This window comes from Saimiri boliviensis, chromosome 19 (genome assembly GCF_048565385.1).
Source record: "Saimiri boliviensis isolate mSaiBol1 chromosome 19, mSaiBol1.pri, whole genome shotgun sequence".
NCBI classification, from domain to species: Eukaryota; Metazoa; Chordata; class Mammalia; order Primates; family Cebidae; genus Saimiri; species Saimiri boliviensis.
In genome coordinates this window covers 36,383,042-36,399,893 of record NC_133467.1, presented here as the reverse complement: position 1 = coordinate 36,399,893, position 16,852 = coordinate 36,383,042, and the positions used below count along the sequence as shown (strand labels likewise).

Sequence of the window (16,852 nt, the reverse complement as noted above, 5' to 3'; positions counted from 1 at the left end):
AAAAAAAAAAAAAAAAAAAAAAAAAGTCGCTCATCCCTACTCTTACCAACTTTGAGGACTCTGGAAGGTTTCAAGGTGCCAGATTGGGAGCTAATCAACTATTTCAGTTTCCCCATCATACAGATGAGATGATGGTCAGGCAGAAGGCCACATGATAAGTGGTGACAGACTAGAACCTGTTTGATGCACTAACATTAACAATACCTGATAAACTAAAAAAAAAAAAAAAAAAAAAAAAATTATTTTTTGGCCCAACAAAAACTCGTAAACTTTCTTAAAACACCATGAGATTTTGGTAACAGCTGAATGTTAAAAAAAATATATGTATGTATATGCATGTATGCGTGTGTGTGTGTGTGTGTGTGTGTGTATATATATGTATGTATGTATATGCATGTATGCATGTGTGTGTGTGTGTGTGTGTGTGTGTATATATATATATTATGGGCTGGGTGCGATAGCTCATGCCTATAATCCCAACATTTTGGGAGGCCGTGGGCTGGACAAGCTTGCCCGAGAGCATGCGGCCAGTTTAAAGATGTCTGAGCTTTTGAGGGCTCAAGGGATGAATACATCACAGATGTACTTGGTTTTGAGGGCTTCCTACATGTCAGCCTCTCCTGTGCTTCTCATTCCTCCCCAGATTTTTGGATTCCTGGTTTGCATGGGGGTGATCCTGGCCATTGGCAATGCCATCTGGGAGCACGAGGTGGGGACGCGCTTCCAGGTCTACCTGCCCTGGGATGAGGCAGTGGACAGTGCCTTTTTCTCTGGCTTCCTCTCCTTCTGGTCCTACATCATCATCCTCAACACCGTTGTGCCCATTTCACTCTATGTCAGGTATGTGCCCTCTCTGCCCCGGGGTCTCTCCAGGGAGCCCAGGTGGTCCCATAGCACTTTTCTTTTCTATGAAAATGAAGTCCTTGAGAAGTAACTTGAAGTCCTCTTCTTCCTGTACCATCAACGTTTGATGTTACCTGTTTATCTTTGTGTGCAGAACAAACTTTTTACCACAGTTTCCTGGTACTTGGGACTGTATTAGTGGAAAAAGAAAACAAAACTGATGTATTCAGCACCTGTTTATTACATGCCTACTGTGTGCAAAGAAGTGTGCTAGGTGCCATCACACTTACAAAGATGAATTCGGAATGGATCTCCTTCCTTCTAGGTGCCTACGTCTAGTAAAGGAAGGACAATCTAAACACATTATAAAACAAAATAGGAACCAGTGCTGTAGCACTCGACCTAGAGTCTTCCGTGTGAAGCAAGGAGATGTATAAGGTGGCATCTGCCTTCAGCAGCAGGAGATGGACGGGTTGGGGAGGGGACATCTGGACATGTCAGACAGATACAATGTGGAAAGCACAGGGTGCCAGGGGGCTGGGGAGTGTCGCTCCCTAAGCAGGTAGGCAGGGCGGAAGACATGGCATTTGCTCTGGGCTTTGAGTGATGAGTGGGGTGGGTGAAGGAGGAGCCGCAAAGGAGAGGAGGAGGAGAGGGCTGGAAGTCAAGGTGTGGAGATGGGAGCCTGGCGTCCCTGGGCCACACTGGAATGGCCTGTGGAAATAGCTGGCCAGGGGTTTGGGCCATGAGTGAGAGCTGGAAGCATAGCTTGCTCCTGATTGTGGAGGCTTTGGAATCTTTGCCTGTGGACTTTGTACTTACTAACCATTAAAAGCTTTTGAAGAAAGTCCGAAGACCAAGACCGTATTCTGAAAATGCTTTCCAAGTGTTAACAGCTCTTTCAGAATTTGTCTAGCAGGTTTTCTGGTTTTCACTGAAAGTCCCCCCACCCCCCAAAAAGAAAAAAAACGTGTTCTAAAAAAACTGTAAAGAAAGCTTTAGGAAGTATTGACTGGCAGTGGTGTCGGAGCCTGCGTAGGATCGAGGAGATAGGAGGTGAAGAAGAATGTTAGCAGGGGGCGGGCCAGTGAGAATGGAGGGGAGGGGAGGAAGAGGAGGTGGGAAGCGTGGCCAGGGGAAAGGAACTTTTCTTACTTAGTGCCTTGCGCTCGAGATAAGGGAAACTGTGACATTTTTAAGGAAATGTTTTTTGGAGGTGCTGAAAACTTGCCCTGTCTCCCAGTCTTTTGTTCTTATAGATTCCCCAAATAGCCCTCAGCTCTCTCCCGGCCCCCCAGTCTTACTGCTGGTGATAATAAATACAAGATGACAGCATTTCTGTGCTGAGGGAGTACCGTCCCGAGTCGGAAGGTTCTGGGCTTAGTCCAGCCTCTTCACTGGCCATGTGACTTCAGGAAAATCCACAGTCACTCTGGGTCTCACTTGATCTCAGTTTTCCTGTGTAACAGGAACAGTAGTACCTGTGTCACGTTCGAATAGAATGTCTTGATGTAAGATGCTGGATTAGAAGATACACTTTAAACTTAAATGACTTTACAGTTATTGGGTGGTAGCCTGCTCATTGTGACTGTTGGTACTCCCTCTGTGTTACTATTTTAATGTCTTTGCTTACAGCTTAATTTTGGTTTTTTTTTTTGAGACGGAGTTTTGCTCCTGTTACCCAGGCTGGAGTGCAATGGCGCGATCTCGGCTCACCGCAACTTCCGCCTCCTGGGTTCAGGCAATTCTCCTGCCTCAGCCTCCTGAGTAGCTGGGATTACAGGCACGCGCCACCATGCCCAGCTAATTTTTTGTATTTTTAGTAGAAACGGGGTTTCACCATGTTGACCAGGATGGTCTCGATCTCTTGACCTCGTGATCCACCCGCCTCGGCCTCCCAAAGTGCTGGGATTACAGGCGTGAGCCACTGCGCCCGGCCCTACAGCCTAATTTTGTTTTCCCACCTATGGGCTTCGCTATCTGTGTTTTGTATCTCAGTTCACTTGAAGCCCTTGGGAGCTGCTAAAGCAGTTTTCTTTCTGAGTCTCATCAGGTCATGGTGTGGATGTTTGGGGGAGGCTGAAAGTGAGTTGAAGAGCTGTGTGAGGAAAAGGCTCTTTGGAATGTGAAGACATTCCGAGTGTCTGAGTTTTTGCCTGGTACTGGGATCCTGATAGGAGCCTTAGTCAGGTGGGAAGCAGGGCTCCAGATCTGGCCCCATTGCTCACCTGCACTAGACCTAAACATGGCCCTTTCTGGAAACGCTAACAGAACATATCCCAAAGGTGATGATTAGTGAAGAAGAGGATATGAACAGACCTGGAGATGTTAAAGGCACTATATTGGCCGGGCATGGTGGCCGTCACCTGTGATCCCAGCACTTTGGGAGGTGGAGGCGGGAGGATCTCTTGAGTTCAGGAATTCAAGAGCAGCATGGGCAACACAGCAAGACCCCATCTCTACAAAAAATGAAAATCAGCTAGGTGTGGTGGCGTGCACCTGTAGTCCCAGCTACTGAGGAGGCTGAGGTGGGAGGATCGCTTGAGCCCAGGAGTTTGAGGCTTCAGTGAGCTGTGATTATGCCACTGCACTACAGCTGGGGTGACAGGGACGCTAGCTCAAAAAGCAAATGAGCAAACAACCACCACAAAGCGCTTTGCCATTGTGACGTGGTGGTGTTCCGCAGAGGCCCGGGGCCCTCTCCCTCTGGAGTCAGCACCTCAGCCCTGCCCCGTGTTCAGAATCAGGGATGTAGAGCCCCAAGCCCCGAGTGGACGGAGCACGCTCCGCCTGTGTGCGACAGTGAGGAGTGGGCTTCAGGTCACCTCCACGGCCCCTCCCCGGGGCGGCCCCTCTTTGAGGTGGCATCTGTGTAGCTGTGGCATGCACAACACCCTCATGATTTCTCTCTCTTTTCTCTCTCTGCCTTTCCTCTGGCACTTCCTCTTGTTTTTCTCTGCATGGTTTCTGTATTATTAGTCCCGAGGTAAGAACTGGCTGAGTGCCTTGTCTACAGCCCTTTTTCCGCCTTTGCCGTCTGTCCTGCCCGCCCAGGCCCTTTGCACCTTCTTGTCTGGAGAGCGTCAGGAGGGTCGGGTCGGGGCGCGCCTCTGCTGGCCGTGTGCGGCCGGCTCCACCTTCAGGCTGTCCTTGCCCTTCCCCACCCAGGTTCCTGTGCCCAGGTGTCTTCTCCGGTCTCGTCTCTCCCTAGGTGGAGGGCCTGCAGCGAAGGCCCGTGTGGGTGGGGCGCCCCTCCCCTTCTCGACCCAAGCTTCGCCTTCTGTCCCCTGTGCAGTGTGGAGGTCATCCGTCTGGGCCACAGCTACTTCATCAATTGGGATAAGAAGATGTTCTGCATGAAGAAGCGGACGCCTGCAGAAGCCCGCACCACCACGCTGAACGAGGAGCTGGGCCAGGTGGAGTACATCTTCTCCGACAAGACGGGCACCCTCACCCAGAACATCATGGTCTTCAACAAGTGCTCCATCTATGGCCGCAGCTACGGTATGGTGGTACCACTGGGGTTGGGGCTTGCACCTTGTCTGGAAGGGCAGTGGAACTGGGGCCCCACAGTTCCCTTAACATGGGGTTTTTCTTCCTTCCTATTTGGGTCTGAGGGGCCTCAAAAGGGTCCATCCTGGCCAGGCACAGCGGCTCATGCCTGTAGTCCTAGCACTTGGGAGGCTGAAGTGGGAGGATCGCTTGAGCACAGGAGTGTGAGACGAGCCTGGGCAATGTTGTGAGACCCCATCCCTACAAAAAATTTTCTTTCTTTTTTTTTTTTCTTTTATTTCCACCAAAGCAGCACACAAATTTTAAAATGAGCCAGGTGTGGTGGCGTGCACCTGTGGTCTCAGCTGGCCAGTGACTCAGGAGGCTGAGGGGCGAGGATCACTTGAGCTCAGGAGGTCAAGGCTGCAGTGAGCTGTGATCCTGCCACTGCACTCCAGCCTGGGTGACAGAGTGAGACCCTGTCTCTCGAGAAAAATCCACACACAAAGAAGAGGTCCATTCTCTGTCCCATGCCAGGAAGCAGATCTGGCTGGGCGCAGTGGCTCACGCCTGTAATCCCAGCACTTTGGGAGGCTGAGGCAGGTGGATCACCTGAGGTCAGGACTTCGAGACCAGACTGGCCAACATGATGAAACCCTGTCTCTACTAAAAATACAAAAATTAGCTGGGCGTGGTGGCGGGTGCCTGTGATCCCAGCTACTCTGGGGGCTGAGGCAGGAGAATCACTCGAACCCAGGAGGCGGAAGTTGCAGTGAGCTGAGATTGCACCATCGCACTCCAGCCTGGGCGACAAGAGTGAAACTCTGTTTCAAAAAAAAAGGAAGCTGACTCTGAGAGTCCTCCCCTGATGCCCGAACCCTGGTCTTAGCTCCAGGTGATAGGGGAGTTCCTTAGCTGTTGGAAGTGAGACACTGGCCTCTGGGCATCCTGGCCAAGCGGAACCCTGCTAGAGTCTCCCCCGTTGCTGCTCAGGGTCCTTGTGAGTCTGTGGAATGTGGCTGTGGTTGGCCCTCCCAGTGTGGCCCTGCTTTAGTGGCCTGTGGCTGTGCTGCTGGGATGGCCTGGGGCAGCATGTGGGGCTGACTTCTATGCAGAGTGTGGACGTGGCTTGTAGCTGCTTTCTGTACTGTCCCAGGCCTTTCGGCCAGTGTCTGAGCTGTGTCTGCTGCACGGGTCTAATGGGTGTGTAAGGAGGCCTGGGAGGTGTAGAATTGGAGCTGCTCTGGGGGAGTGCCATCTCAGGGTGGAGACAGGGATGGTGGAGACAGGGATGGTGCAGGGCTGTTTCATGACCAGGTCTAGGGGTTCTGGGGTCTGGGGTGCCTGCTGTCTTCTGTCCCTCGAGTCAGCAGTGTGACTGAATGACTGACGCTGTGACAGCTGTTCCACGATTAGGGTTGAGGGGCTCCGTGCCTGCAAGGATTCTGCATTGGAGGCATCTTTCCGTGCTCCGGAGCTCTCCGGCTCTGACATTGCTTCTTTTTCTGCCCTGGCTGTGTGTAGGTGATGTGTTTGATGTCCTGGGACACAAAGCTGAACTGGGAGAGGTAAGATTCAGTCTCTCTAATTCTATGTGCCAGTGAAACAGGGTGCCTGGCCAGTAACAGTTAGTGTAGTCAGGAGTGATGTGCTGTCTGGATAAGAAATGGAAGATGCTTGGAGAAATGGGTATTTTAAGGCAGAACTGGTGATGGAAGTAGAAATTTTGAGGTCCACGATGAACAGGATCCTACTGAGAGTTGGGGGAGCAGGGATGAACTCTTCCCCAGGATGCAGCCTGGCGCCCCAGCCTTTCCTAAGAGCCTTCTTACCTGTTCCAGAAGCCAGAACCTGTCGACTTCTCCTTCAATCCTCTGGCTGACAAGAAGTTCTTATTTTGGGACCCCAGCCTCCTGGAGGCTGTCAAGATCGGGGACCCCCACACGCATGAGTTCTTCCGCCTCCTTTCCCTGTGTCATACTGTCATGTCGGAAGAAAAGAATGAAGGTGGGCTGAGGAGCTGGCTGGCGCCCTCCTGACCTGACTTGCGCCCTTGGGCTCTGCTGGGCTCTGCTGCTCTGCAACGAAGCTGAGCTGGGGCTTCCTGGGCGGGGGCGTGTGGCTGAGGGAGGCCACTCATACCACATGTATTCTTCCTCCCCATCCAGGAGAGCTGTACTACAAAGCTCAGTCCCCAGATGAGGGGGCCCTGGTCACTGCAGCCAGGAACTTTGGTTTTGTATTCCGCTCTCGCACCCCCAAAACGATCACCGTCCATGAGATGGGCACAGCCATCACCTACCAGCTGCTGGCCATCCTGGACTTCAACAACATCCGCAAGCGGATGTCAGTCATCGGTGAGGCCAGGACCGGGGTGCTGGGGCGTTTAGGGCCAGCATTCAGGCCTGGAATGGGGGAATTGTGCCGGGTGACTCTTGACGGGTTTAGGTTGGGAGTCATTGCCTGTCTGAATTTTTCTGCTCCATTCATAGTGCGGAATCCAGAGGGGAAGATCCGTCTCTACTGCAAGGGGGCCGACACGATCCTGCTCGACAGACTGCACCACTCCACACAGGAGCTGCTCAACACCACCATGGACCACCTTAATGTGGGTGTGAGGAGAGGAGGGGCCCGCCTGGGGGTTCTGCTCCTCTTAGCTTTGTTTTATTGTGTAAATTTAAGGTTTACAACATGATGTTTTGATGTGTGTATATATAGTGATGTGATTACCACAGTCAGGCAAGTTAACACATCAGCCAGCTCCCACAGTGACCTCTTTTCGTGTGTGTGGAGACAGTCCCTAAAGCCTACACTGTTGGGACACGTCCAGTCGACAGTGCAGATGGTTCATTGTCATCCTCACACTGTCAGTTAGCTCTCCACACTTACCAGGTGTGCCCCTCCACTCTGCCTCCAGGAGTACGCAGGGGAAGGGCTGAGGACCCTGGTGCTGGCCTACAGGGACCTGGATGAAGAGTACTATGAGGAGTGGGCTGAGCGACGCCTCCAGGCCAGCCTGGCCCAGGACAGCCGGGAGGACAGGCTGGCTAGCGTCTACGAGGAGGTGGAGAACAACATGATGGTACAGGCTGCGGGACGGGCCAAGGGTGGGCACGGCGGGCTCATACCTGCAACTCTTGTGCCAGGAACCCTTGTGGTATTTTCAGCTCCTGGGTGCAACGGCCATTGAGGACAAGCTTCAGCAAGGGGTTCCGGAGACTATTGCCCTCCTGACGCTGGCCAACATCAAGATTTGGGTGCTAACCGGAGACAAGCAAGGTGAGAGCCCAGCAGGGCAGGGCAGTTGCAACTGACAGTAGCCCCATTGGACCCTTGCATGGAGCCGAGGACATCAGGCAGGCGAGTGTGCTGACCTTGTTGGGTGCCTGTCCGTAGCTCCTGCGTTCTCTCTTGGTAGAGACGGCTGTGAACATCGGCTATTCCTGCAAGATGCTGACAGATGACATGACCGAGGTGTTCATAGTCACTGGCCATACTGTCCTGGAGGTGCGGGAGGAGCTCAGGTAAACAGGAATCAAGGGACGTGGTGCTCTGCATTGTGCCCAGGGCTCAGGAGGGGGTTTCGGGACCCTGTTTGGGTTTGAATCCCAGCTCCCCACTGCCGTCCTGGAAGACCACAGCTGTATCATTTCTGCCTCAACAGGAAAGCCCGGGAGAAGATGATGGACTCATCCCGCTCCGTAGGCAACGGCTTCACCTACCAGGAGACGCTTTCTTCTTCCAAGCTAACTTCTGTCCTGGAGGCCGTTGCTGGGGAGTACGCCCTAGTCATCAATGGTCACAGCCTGGTAGGCATTGCTGTCCTTAGCTTGGGCAGTATCTTTCCAGGGAGTACTTCCGTCCCATGACTTTTATATCTTGTTCTGATTTCCCCTGATTTTGGAGAAGGCTCTGGTCTCAAAGGGGATGGGGAGGAGCTGAGACTCCCAGGTGTCTCCTGGGAAGACTGGCTCTCTCAGCCTTCTCTGTGCTCCAGGCCCACGCGCTGGAGGCGGACATGGAGCTGGAGTTTCTGGAGACAGCGTGTGCCTGCAAAGCTGTCATCTGCTGCCGCGTGACCCCCTTGCAGAAGGCACAGGTGGTGGAACTGGTCAAGAAGTACAAGAAGGCTGTGACGCTTGCCATTGGAGATGGAGCCAATGATGTCAGCATGATCAAAAGTAAGTGTGGACTCTGCAGGTGTGCAGGCTGGGCGTGAGGCTGGGGAGGGGCCCACTGAGTCTCTGCACTGGAGAAGAATGACGGGAAGGGGCTTGTAACTGGATAGGCTCTCAAGTGTGTGGCTGTCTTCATCCTCTTGTCATCTCTTGTCTCTGCAGCAGCTCACATTGGTGTGGGCATCAGTGGGCAGGAGGGGATCCAGGCTGTCCTGGCCTCCGATTACTCCTTCTCCCAGTTCAAGTTCCTGCAGCGCCTCCTGCTGGTGCATGGGCGCTGGTCCTACCTGAGAATGTGCAAGTTTCTTTGCTATTTCTTCTACAAAAATTTTGCTTTCACCATGGTCCACTTCTGGTTTGGCTTCTTCTGCGGCTTCTCAGCCCAGGTAATAAATGTTTTCAGTCCACTGTAGTGCAAGTCGGTAAACCTCAGGGCAGAGATTCTGTCGTGTTTATCACTCAGTCCCGCAGGGCCTAGCTATTTTCTGGTACATACTCTTAAAAAAAGTGCTTATTGCCGGAACGGTGGCTCACGCCTATAATCCCAGCACTTTGGGAGGCCGAGGTGGGTGGATCACGAGGTCAGGAGTTCGAGACCAGCCTGGCCAAAATGTTGAAACCCCGTCTCTACTAAAAATACAAAAATTAGCTCGGCGCTGTGGCACGCGCCTGTAGTCCCAGCTGTTCAGGAGGCTGAGGCAGGAGAATTGCTTGAACCTGGGAGGTGGAGGTTGCAGTGAGCTGAGATTGCGCCATTGCACTCAGCCTGGGTGACAGAGTGAGACTCTGTCTCAAAATAAAAGAAAAGTGCTTATTAGGCCGGGCGCAGTGGCTCAGGCCTGTAATCGCAAACTTTGGGAGGCTGAGGCATGTGGATCACCAGAGGTCAGGATCACCTGACCAACGTGGAGAAACCCTGTCTCTATTAAAAATACAAAATTAGGCCGGGCGCGGTGGCTCAAGCCTGTAATCCCAGCACTTTGGAAGGCCGAGGCGGGTGGATCATAAGGTCGAGAGATCGAGACCATCCTGATCAACATGGTGAAACCCCGTCTCTACTAAAAATACCAAAAAAAATTAGCTGGGCATGGTGGCGTGTGCCTGTAATCCCAGCTACTCAGGAGGCTGAGGCAGGAGAATTGCCTGAGCCCAGGAGGCGGAGGTTGCGGTGAGCCGAGATCACGCCATTGCACTCCAGCCTGGGTAACAAGAGCGAAACTCCATCTCAAAAAAAAAAAAAAAAAAAAAAAAATACAAAATTAGCCGGGTGTGGTGGCTCACACCTGTAATCCTAGCACTTTGGGAGGCTGAGGTGGGTAGATCACCTGAGGTCAGGAGTTAAAGACCAACCTGGCCATCATGGTGAAACCCCATCTTTAAAAAAAAAAAGGGACTGTCTCAAAAAATACAAAATTAGCCAGGCGTGGTGGCACATGCCTATAATCCTAGCTACCCGGGGCTGAGGCAGAAGAATCATTTGAACCCAGGAGGCAGAGGTTGCAGTGAGCTGAAATCGTGCCATTGTGCTCCAGCCTGGGCAAGAAGAGCAAAACTCCATCTCAAAAAAAAAGGGCCGGGCGCGGTGGCTCACACCTGTAATTCCAGCACTTTGGGAAGCCAAGGCAGGCAGATTGCTTGAGGCCAGGAATTCAAGACTAGCCTGGCCAGCACGGTGAAACCCCATGTCTACTGAAAATACAAAAATTATCCGGGCATGGTGGTGCATGCCTGCAATCCCAGCTGCTCAGGAAGCTGAGGCAGGAGAATTGCTTGAACCCGGGTGGCAGAGGTTACAATGAGCCGAGGTTGCGCCATTGCACTCCAGCCTGGGTGACAGAACAGGACTGTCTCAAAAAAAAAAAAAAAAAAAAAAAAAAAAAAAATGACTATTAAAGAAGGAGAGGTGTCTGAAAAAATTTCTTAGTGTTCTCTGTATGTGACATCAGCTGTCTTCCTGTGCCTGATGTGTAGCAAAGAAAGGTTGCATGCTCCCTTGCTCCCTGTTCTCTTCCAGACTGTCTATGACCAGTATTTCATCACCCTGTATAACATCGTGTACACGTCCCTGCCAGTCCTGGCTATGGGAGTCTTTGATCAGGTATGGGGGAGTTGGATGATCAGACGGGATTCGGGGAAGGTCACTGCTTGAAGGAGTCACATAGACGTGGCGTGTGACACTTGTGCCCATTGCCTGTGGCCACTGGGAAGGCAGTTCTTTTAGCTGGGGAGGGTGTGGCTGGTTCTCCCTCCTGGCTGCAGCTGATCTAGAACTCTCCTGGGTTGCTGAACTAAGTTAGACTGCGGGTAGCTGGCTTGAGGTTGGTTGTAGTTGCCAAAGACTTTGGAAAGGAGGAGGCAGGGACAGAGTCTGCGCTTGACCATCCTGAGTCAAAACGGTAACCTCTTAGGCACCCCCATGCTATGTGATCCTCCTATACAGGATGTCCCCGAGCAGCGGAGCATGGAGTACCCTAAGCTGTATGAGCCGGGCCAGCTGAACCTTCTCTTCAACAAGCGGGAGTTCTTCATCTGCATCGCCCAGGGCATCTACACCTCCGTGCTCATGTTCTTCATTCCCTACGGGGTGTTTGCCGAGGCCACCCGGGATGATGGCACCCAGCTGGCTGACTACCAGTCCTTTGCAGTCACTGTGGCCACATCACTGGTCATCGTGGTTAGTGTGCAGGTATGAGGCCATCCAGGAACTCCCCTCTTCTGTGGAAGGAGTGAGCCTTCTGTCCCTGGGGCTGCCCTGGGCACCACAGTTCTGTTTCAGGGGGAAGGGGTTTTTGAGGGGTGCGCCTGCCTGACTATGCCTACTTTCTGCAGATTGGGCTGGACACAGGCTACTGGACGGCCATCAACCACTTCTTCATCTGGGGCAGCCTTGCTGTTTACTTTGCCATCCTCTTTGCCATGCACAGCAATGGGCTCTTCGACATGTTTCCCAACCAGTTCCGGTTTGTGGGTAAGTCCCTGTGGCCTCCTTGAATCAGTGAGAATCATCACAGCTGTTCTGGGACTAGCAGGGCGGTCATCCGGTCTGCACATTTGACATTCCTTATGTGCCAAATATTCAGTGAGGTGCTGAGGGGATACTGAGTTCTATCTGACCCAGGCCTTGCCCCCAAAGAGCTTCCATGTCCATAAAAGTGAAGAACATCCCTGCCAGACCACGGGAGGCCAGGCCTCGTGGTCAGCAGAGTTGCTTTTGGTGCGGTAGCCAGGGACAGTTCCAGAGAGGGGGCTGCTGTGAGTAGAGAAAGGAGTGGGGAGTCAGATTCCAAGCTGGAGAACTGGAGGTGTTTGTAGGGAATGGAGAGGGCTCCAGCTGGAATGGGCAAGAACCCTCATTGAGAACCAGTGGGAGAGGGGCTGGAAAGGTGTCAGGATTGCATTCAACCTGCTGGGAGACCTGATTCATTTCTTTAGAGGAAGAGAAGGGAGCAGCATCAAAAGATTGCTTGGAGAAAGATGAAGTTGGCACTGATGTCCAGCAAGGAAGTTACCGGAGTGACCGAGTGTGAAGTGGTTCAGAATTGGTGCCAGGGTGGCCGTGGTGGGTGGCAAAGAGGTGGGAGGTATGAAGTGAAGGAAGCATTTACAGGTCTTGGCATTTGCTTCAGATCTGTTTGTTCATTTATCACACAAGCATTTTATAGCACCTAGTATGTGACCCATTATTCTGAATGCCCGGGAGGCTGCAGTTAACCAACAGGTGAAGCGGTTGCCCTCCTAGATATTATATATGAGAGACAGATAATTTATTGTAGCGGGAAATTAGAGATTTGGAGAGACCAATGGGGTTGCAGGAAGATTTTATTTATCATGATCATGGGCTTAGCAGAATTGCTTTTTAATTTTGAGCAAAGGACAAAGAAAATGGGGTGCTTTTTAATGCACCTGGGTGGTACAGGATGATGAAGCAGAAGCCAGAACAGAGAGCAGTTAACCTGTGACATGATTTGTGATGTACTTTACATTTGAAAAATAACATTTTGAGAAACGCATTTTGCAATTCTGAGTTTATTTGCTCTGTTACCTTGCAGCTGGTTAGCAAGAAAACCAGGAATTTTTAGATGCCTTGGAACTTTGCTGAGAATGTGGGGAGGGTAAATAAGGTTTACTGGTTTGCAGGAAGGCAGTTATTCCACCTTAAACAGAGCTGGGGAGGTATCGTGTTAAACAGCACACAGCACGGTGAAATTTATTATAGAACCACTATAAATTATAAAGTTTTGTTTTACTATTATTGCTATTATTTAATTTTTTTTATTATAAGTGAACAGATATAATGTCTGGAACTAATAAGTCCTTTAAGAAACATTAAGTAGGCTAGAGAGTGACAAGCATTGTCAGCAAAGACCTCTTGAGGAAGGGACATTGGCACAGATAAATCTTTTTTTTTTTTTTTTTTTTTTTGAGGCGGAGTCTTACTCTGTCGCCAGGCTGGAATGCAGCAGCATGATCTTGGCTCACTGCAACCTCTGCCTCCCAGGTTCAAGTAATTCTTCTGCCTCAGCCTCCCGAGTAGCACCTGCTACCACACTTGGCTCATTTTTGTATTTTTAGTAGAGATGGGATTTTGCTGTGTTGGCCAGGCTGGCCTTGAACTCCGGACACCTCAGGTGATCCACCTGCCTGGGCCTCCCAGAGTGCTGGATCACTGGTGTGAGCCACCATGCCCGTCCAGCACAGAGAAACCTGAATAAAGGGAAAAGGAGCATGCCATGTGGCTCTCTGGGAGCTGTCAATCCAGGAAGAGGAAACAGCATATAAAGGCCTTCAGCTGGGGCTTGGGAGGTCTTCTGCATGTGGAGCTGGAGAGGAGTGGAGGAAATGAGTTGGCGGGGGAATGGGGAATGAGTCCAGTTTATTTAAGCCCTTATGGGTCAGAGGAAGAACTTTGAATTTTTGAATTTTAATCTAAATGTAAGCAGAAATCATTGGAGGGTTTTCAGCAGGGAACTACCATAAGCTTACTTATGTTTTTAAAGGGCCACTCTTAATAGTTTTGTGGGTAATAAAGTGTAGGGGGCAAGGGTGGAAATGGGGAGACCAGTTAGGAGGTGAGAGCAATCACCAGGTGAGAATAATCAGGGCTTGGAATAGAGTAAAAGGCTGTGGGATTCCAGAGATGTTTTGAAAATGGAACCAACAGATTGAATGTGGGATCCAAAGAAGAGAGAAAAATGAATCAAGATTTTTAAAAACTCCCAAAAAATAGAAATTAAAAAAAGTTTTTTTAAAGAAATGAATCAAGATCCATTGCAGGATTTTTAGTGGGAGCAACTGAATGGGTTGTGGCATTTCCTGAGCTGAGAAAGACCCAGACCAGATTTGGGGGAAGGACACAGTAGCTGAGTTTTGGCCACGGGAAATTCGAGATGCCTGTTAGATGTTCTATAGGCATGTCAAGTCCGGCACTTGAAGCAGCAGGTCTGGAGCTTTGGGGCAGTTGGGAACTAAATTTGGAGATCTACATTTGGAGGGTGGGCCTGGAGAAGTGGGAAGCCAGAGCGGACTGAGGCTTGGAGAGTGGGAAAGTGGAGCTGCCCGAAATCGGAATGGGGAAGGTCCGTATCGTGACTCCCGAGGCCACCGACTCCTCTCCGTCCCCAGGGAATGCCCAGAACACCTTGGCCCAGCCCACGGTGTGGCTGACCATCGTGCTCACCACTGTCGTCTGCATTATGCCTGTGGTTGCCTTTCGATTCCTCAGGCTCAACCTGAAGCCAGATCTCTCCGACACGGTGAGAAGCCGGGTTACCCGCTGTGGGAGGCAGCGATGGGATGTCCAGAAAGGCCCCTGGCTTGAACACTGGTGGGGCTCAGCAGGGCCGTGTGACCGCTCAGTGTGTTGGTGGTGCTTATCTGCTCTCCCTGGGGACAGACGTCCTGTGCAGATGGCTGCGGAGGCCTCCACATCAGCCTGGTCCCCGGTGCTCAGGGTCCCTTCTCCTCGGTGATGTCTGACATCTCCACGCTGACAGAGGGCTCTTCCCTGTGCCCCTCTGCAGGTCCGCTACACCCAGCTGGTGAGGAAGAAGCAGAAGGCCCAGCATCGCTGCATGCGGCGGGTTGGCCGAACAGGCTCCCGGCGCTCCGGCTACGCCTTCTCCCACCAGGAGGGCTTTGGGGAGCTCATCATGTCCGGCAAGAACATGCGGCTGAGCTCCCTCGCGCTCTCCAGCTTCACCACCCGCTCCAGCTCCAGCTGGATTGAGAGCCTGCGCAGGAAGAAGAGTGACAGTGCCAGTAGCCCCAGTGGCAGTGCCGACAAGCCCCTCAAGGGCTGAAGGCCGAGGATGGATGCCCTGTGCCAGTGACCAGAGCACCCAGGGCTGGCCAGTCACTGAGGGAACAGCGTCTCCGAACTGCTGGTCCTCACTCCTTGCCTCCCGTCCTCCCTGGTAGACTCTGTCCTGCTGGTCCCGCCACGCGTGGCTGGGGCATCCATCCCCAGCTGCAGGCCCTTCCACCAGCTGGGGAGCTAGAGGGAGCAGGCCCAAGGGCAGAGCAGAGGCCGAGGCACGGGGAGCCAGCTCTGGTTGGGGACCAGATGTGGAACCAAAAACGAGAAAAAACTGTGAGAGATTGCGTCTGCCCCTGCCCTGCCTGGGACCCACAGGGAGACTATAATCTCCTTATTTTTTTACTCCTACTCCCCAGAGGGGCCCTAGCGCCCCTGTTCCTGACTTACACAAGAATGTACCATGCCGGGAAGCCAGAGACCTGCGGGGGCCTCGGTCCCTCACGTCGTGTTTGTCTCTCCTTGATTTGTGTTGTGTCCAGTTTGGTTTTGTCTTTTTTTATTTGGCAGGTGGAGGAGGCCTTTATGTGACTTTGATGTGGTTGGTGTCTTAGCTCTCCTGGGAAGAGGAGGCGGGCACACACTGGGATGCTGCAGCCTGCCGGGCTGTGGGGTGGTTCGGGAGGATCCGTGATGGCTCTCTCTGCAGTGGCCAGTGCTCTGTGGGACAGAGGAGCTGACCAGGAAGGGAGGTGCCCGTCAGCAGAGGGTGGTGGGAAGGGCAAAGGAGGGTTTGGTCCTGTCTCCTTCCTCACCTTGAGAGTATAGTGCTGCCCGGTGCCCCCAACACACATGTATCAGTTCCTGGGTTCCTTAGTCCTGCTGGCCTTGGGCTGGAGCCTGGGAAAGTGGCCCCCAAATCCTTAGTGAGCTAAACCTGGGTCTGAAATTTGGTCGGTGGGGAGGGGTAGTTTTCTTTAATATTAAATCTAAACCCAAGTTTATTGGCAGATGCCCTTTTAACCTCCCTTTGACTCCCCATCTGGCGCTTTCTTGCACCTAAACCCCAGGGCCCTGCACCTGAGATGAGGCTGGAAGGGGAACTGGCCTTTCTTCTCCTTTCTCCCAGAAGCAAGGAGCCCCGCCCCTCAGGCCCAGCATCTGGCAAGAGGTGGTGGAGTCCTCGTACTGGGTGGTAGAGGAGGGGAAGGGCACAGCCAGGCCCAGGCCAACACCTGGCTTGGTCTGGATGGGACACAGTCAAGAGTCCGGCCACAGCCTGTCCTTTACATCGTCCACACCTATGAAGCTATTCCCTAAATAAGGCGTTTCCCAAGGTAGTCGCTGCCTAATCAGCCCTGAGAAGAATCCTTTCCTCTTTTTTTTGGTAGTGGGTCAGGGGATACTTCAGGAATGGTGTGGAGCTGGGAGTGGGTCGAGGGATTTTAAATGTTCCATGTGGGAGCCCCAAAGGAACTGGAGGGGCTGCAGTGAGGGGATGGGTGGGCGGGGAGTGCGAGAGGGGTCTTGGCAGGGAAATCCCTTTTGGCCGCACAGTTTACAAACCCAGTATCATGTCTGTCTGTGTGTCTCTCAAGGTGAGAGTCTGATTTTTATACCAAAGAGGAAATGATTTTTTTTCATATTTTGTTTGTCTATATTATATAAATATATATATATACAGTTATATATATATATATATTATTTTTTGGTTCTCTCTCGTTTTTTAGGGAGGGAAGAAAGTACCAAGTTGCATTGAGCTGTAATTAAGGAACGTTATAATTTATGACACATTTCTATACTTGCAAAAATTATATCATTTTATGGATATAAGAGAAAATGCCTTTTTATAAAATTTCAATTTCTGAGAAGTGTGTAATTTGTCGCTTTTTCTGATGTTTAACCAAGACTGGTAGTGAAAGAAAAGACAGAAACTGTCCCTTAAATGTTGAGCGGGTGGATCTGGGATATCATGAACAAATTGGAATCTGACTAGTGGGGAACAGTACCTTGTCCATTTGCAGACCTCCCGGGATCTGAGTCTCATCTGAAGATGAAGCTGGGATACCGGGTCGTACTGAGGCAG

At 51.7% G+C, this 16,852-nt stretch overlaps 1 protein-coding gene and 1 non-coding gene across 6 annotated transcripts in view; both read left to right on the top strand.

Annotated features, from left to right (window-relative positions):
• ATP8B2 (ATPase phospholipid transporting 8B2) overlaps positions 1-16,637 on the top strand; it is a 28,101-nt gene extending 11,464 nt beyond the window's left edge. For all 5 annotated transcript variants that reach the window (XM_074390081.1, XM_074390080.1, XM_074390078.1 and 2 more), the window contains 17 exons: positions 644-840; positions 4,139-4,347; positions 5,860-5,903; positions 6,177-6,342; positions 6,504-6,692; positions 6,828-6,943; positions 7,253-7,417; positions 7,503-7,614; positions 7,754-7,859; positions 8,000-8,144; positions 8,333-8,516; positions 8,676-8,899; positions 10,528-10,611; positions 10,954-11,199; positions 11,343-11,481; positions 14,136-14,266; positions 14,534-16,637. In XM_074390081.1, the coding sequence (XP_074246182.1) occupies positions 644-840; positions 4,139-4,347; positions 5,860-5,903; positions 6,177-6,342; positions 6,504-6,692; positions 6,828-6,943; positions 7,253-7,417; positions 7,503-7,614; positions 7,754-7,859; positions 8,000-8,144; positions 8,333-8,516; positions 8,676-8,899; positions 10,528-10,611; positions 10,954-11,199; positions 11,343-11,481; positions 14,136-14,266; positions 14,534-14,812 (2,736 nt within the window). In that variant the 3' untranslated portion in view covers positions 14,813-16,637. The remainder of the gene's footprint in view (positions 1-643; positions 841-4,138; positions 4,348-5,859; positions 5,904-6,176; positions 6,343-6,503; positions 6,693-6,827; positions 6,944-7,252; positions 7,418-7,502; positions 7,615-7,753; positions 7,860-7,999; positions 8,145-8,332; positions 8,517-8,675; positions 8,900-10,527; positions 10,612-10,953; positions 11,200-11,342; positions 11,482-14,135; positions 14,267-14,533) is intronic.
• LOC120360236 (U7 small nuclear RNA) lies at positions 1,728-1,790 on the top strand. The gene has a single exon (XR_005576811.1). It is a non-coding gene; the product is annotated as a U7 small nuclear RNA (small nuclear RNA).
• Positions 16,638-16,852: the final 215 nt, after the last annotated feature.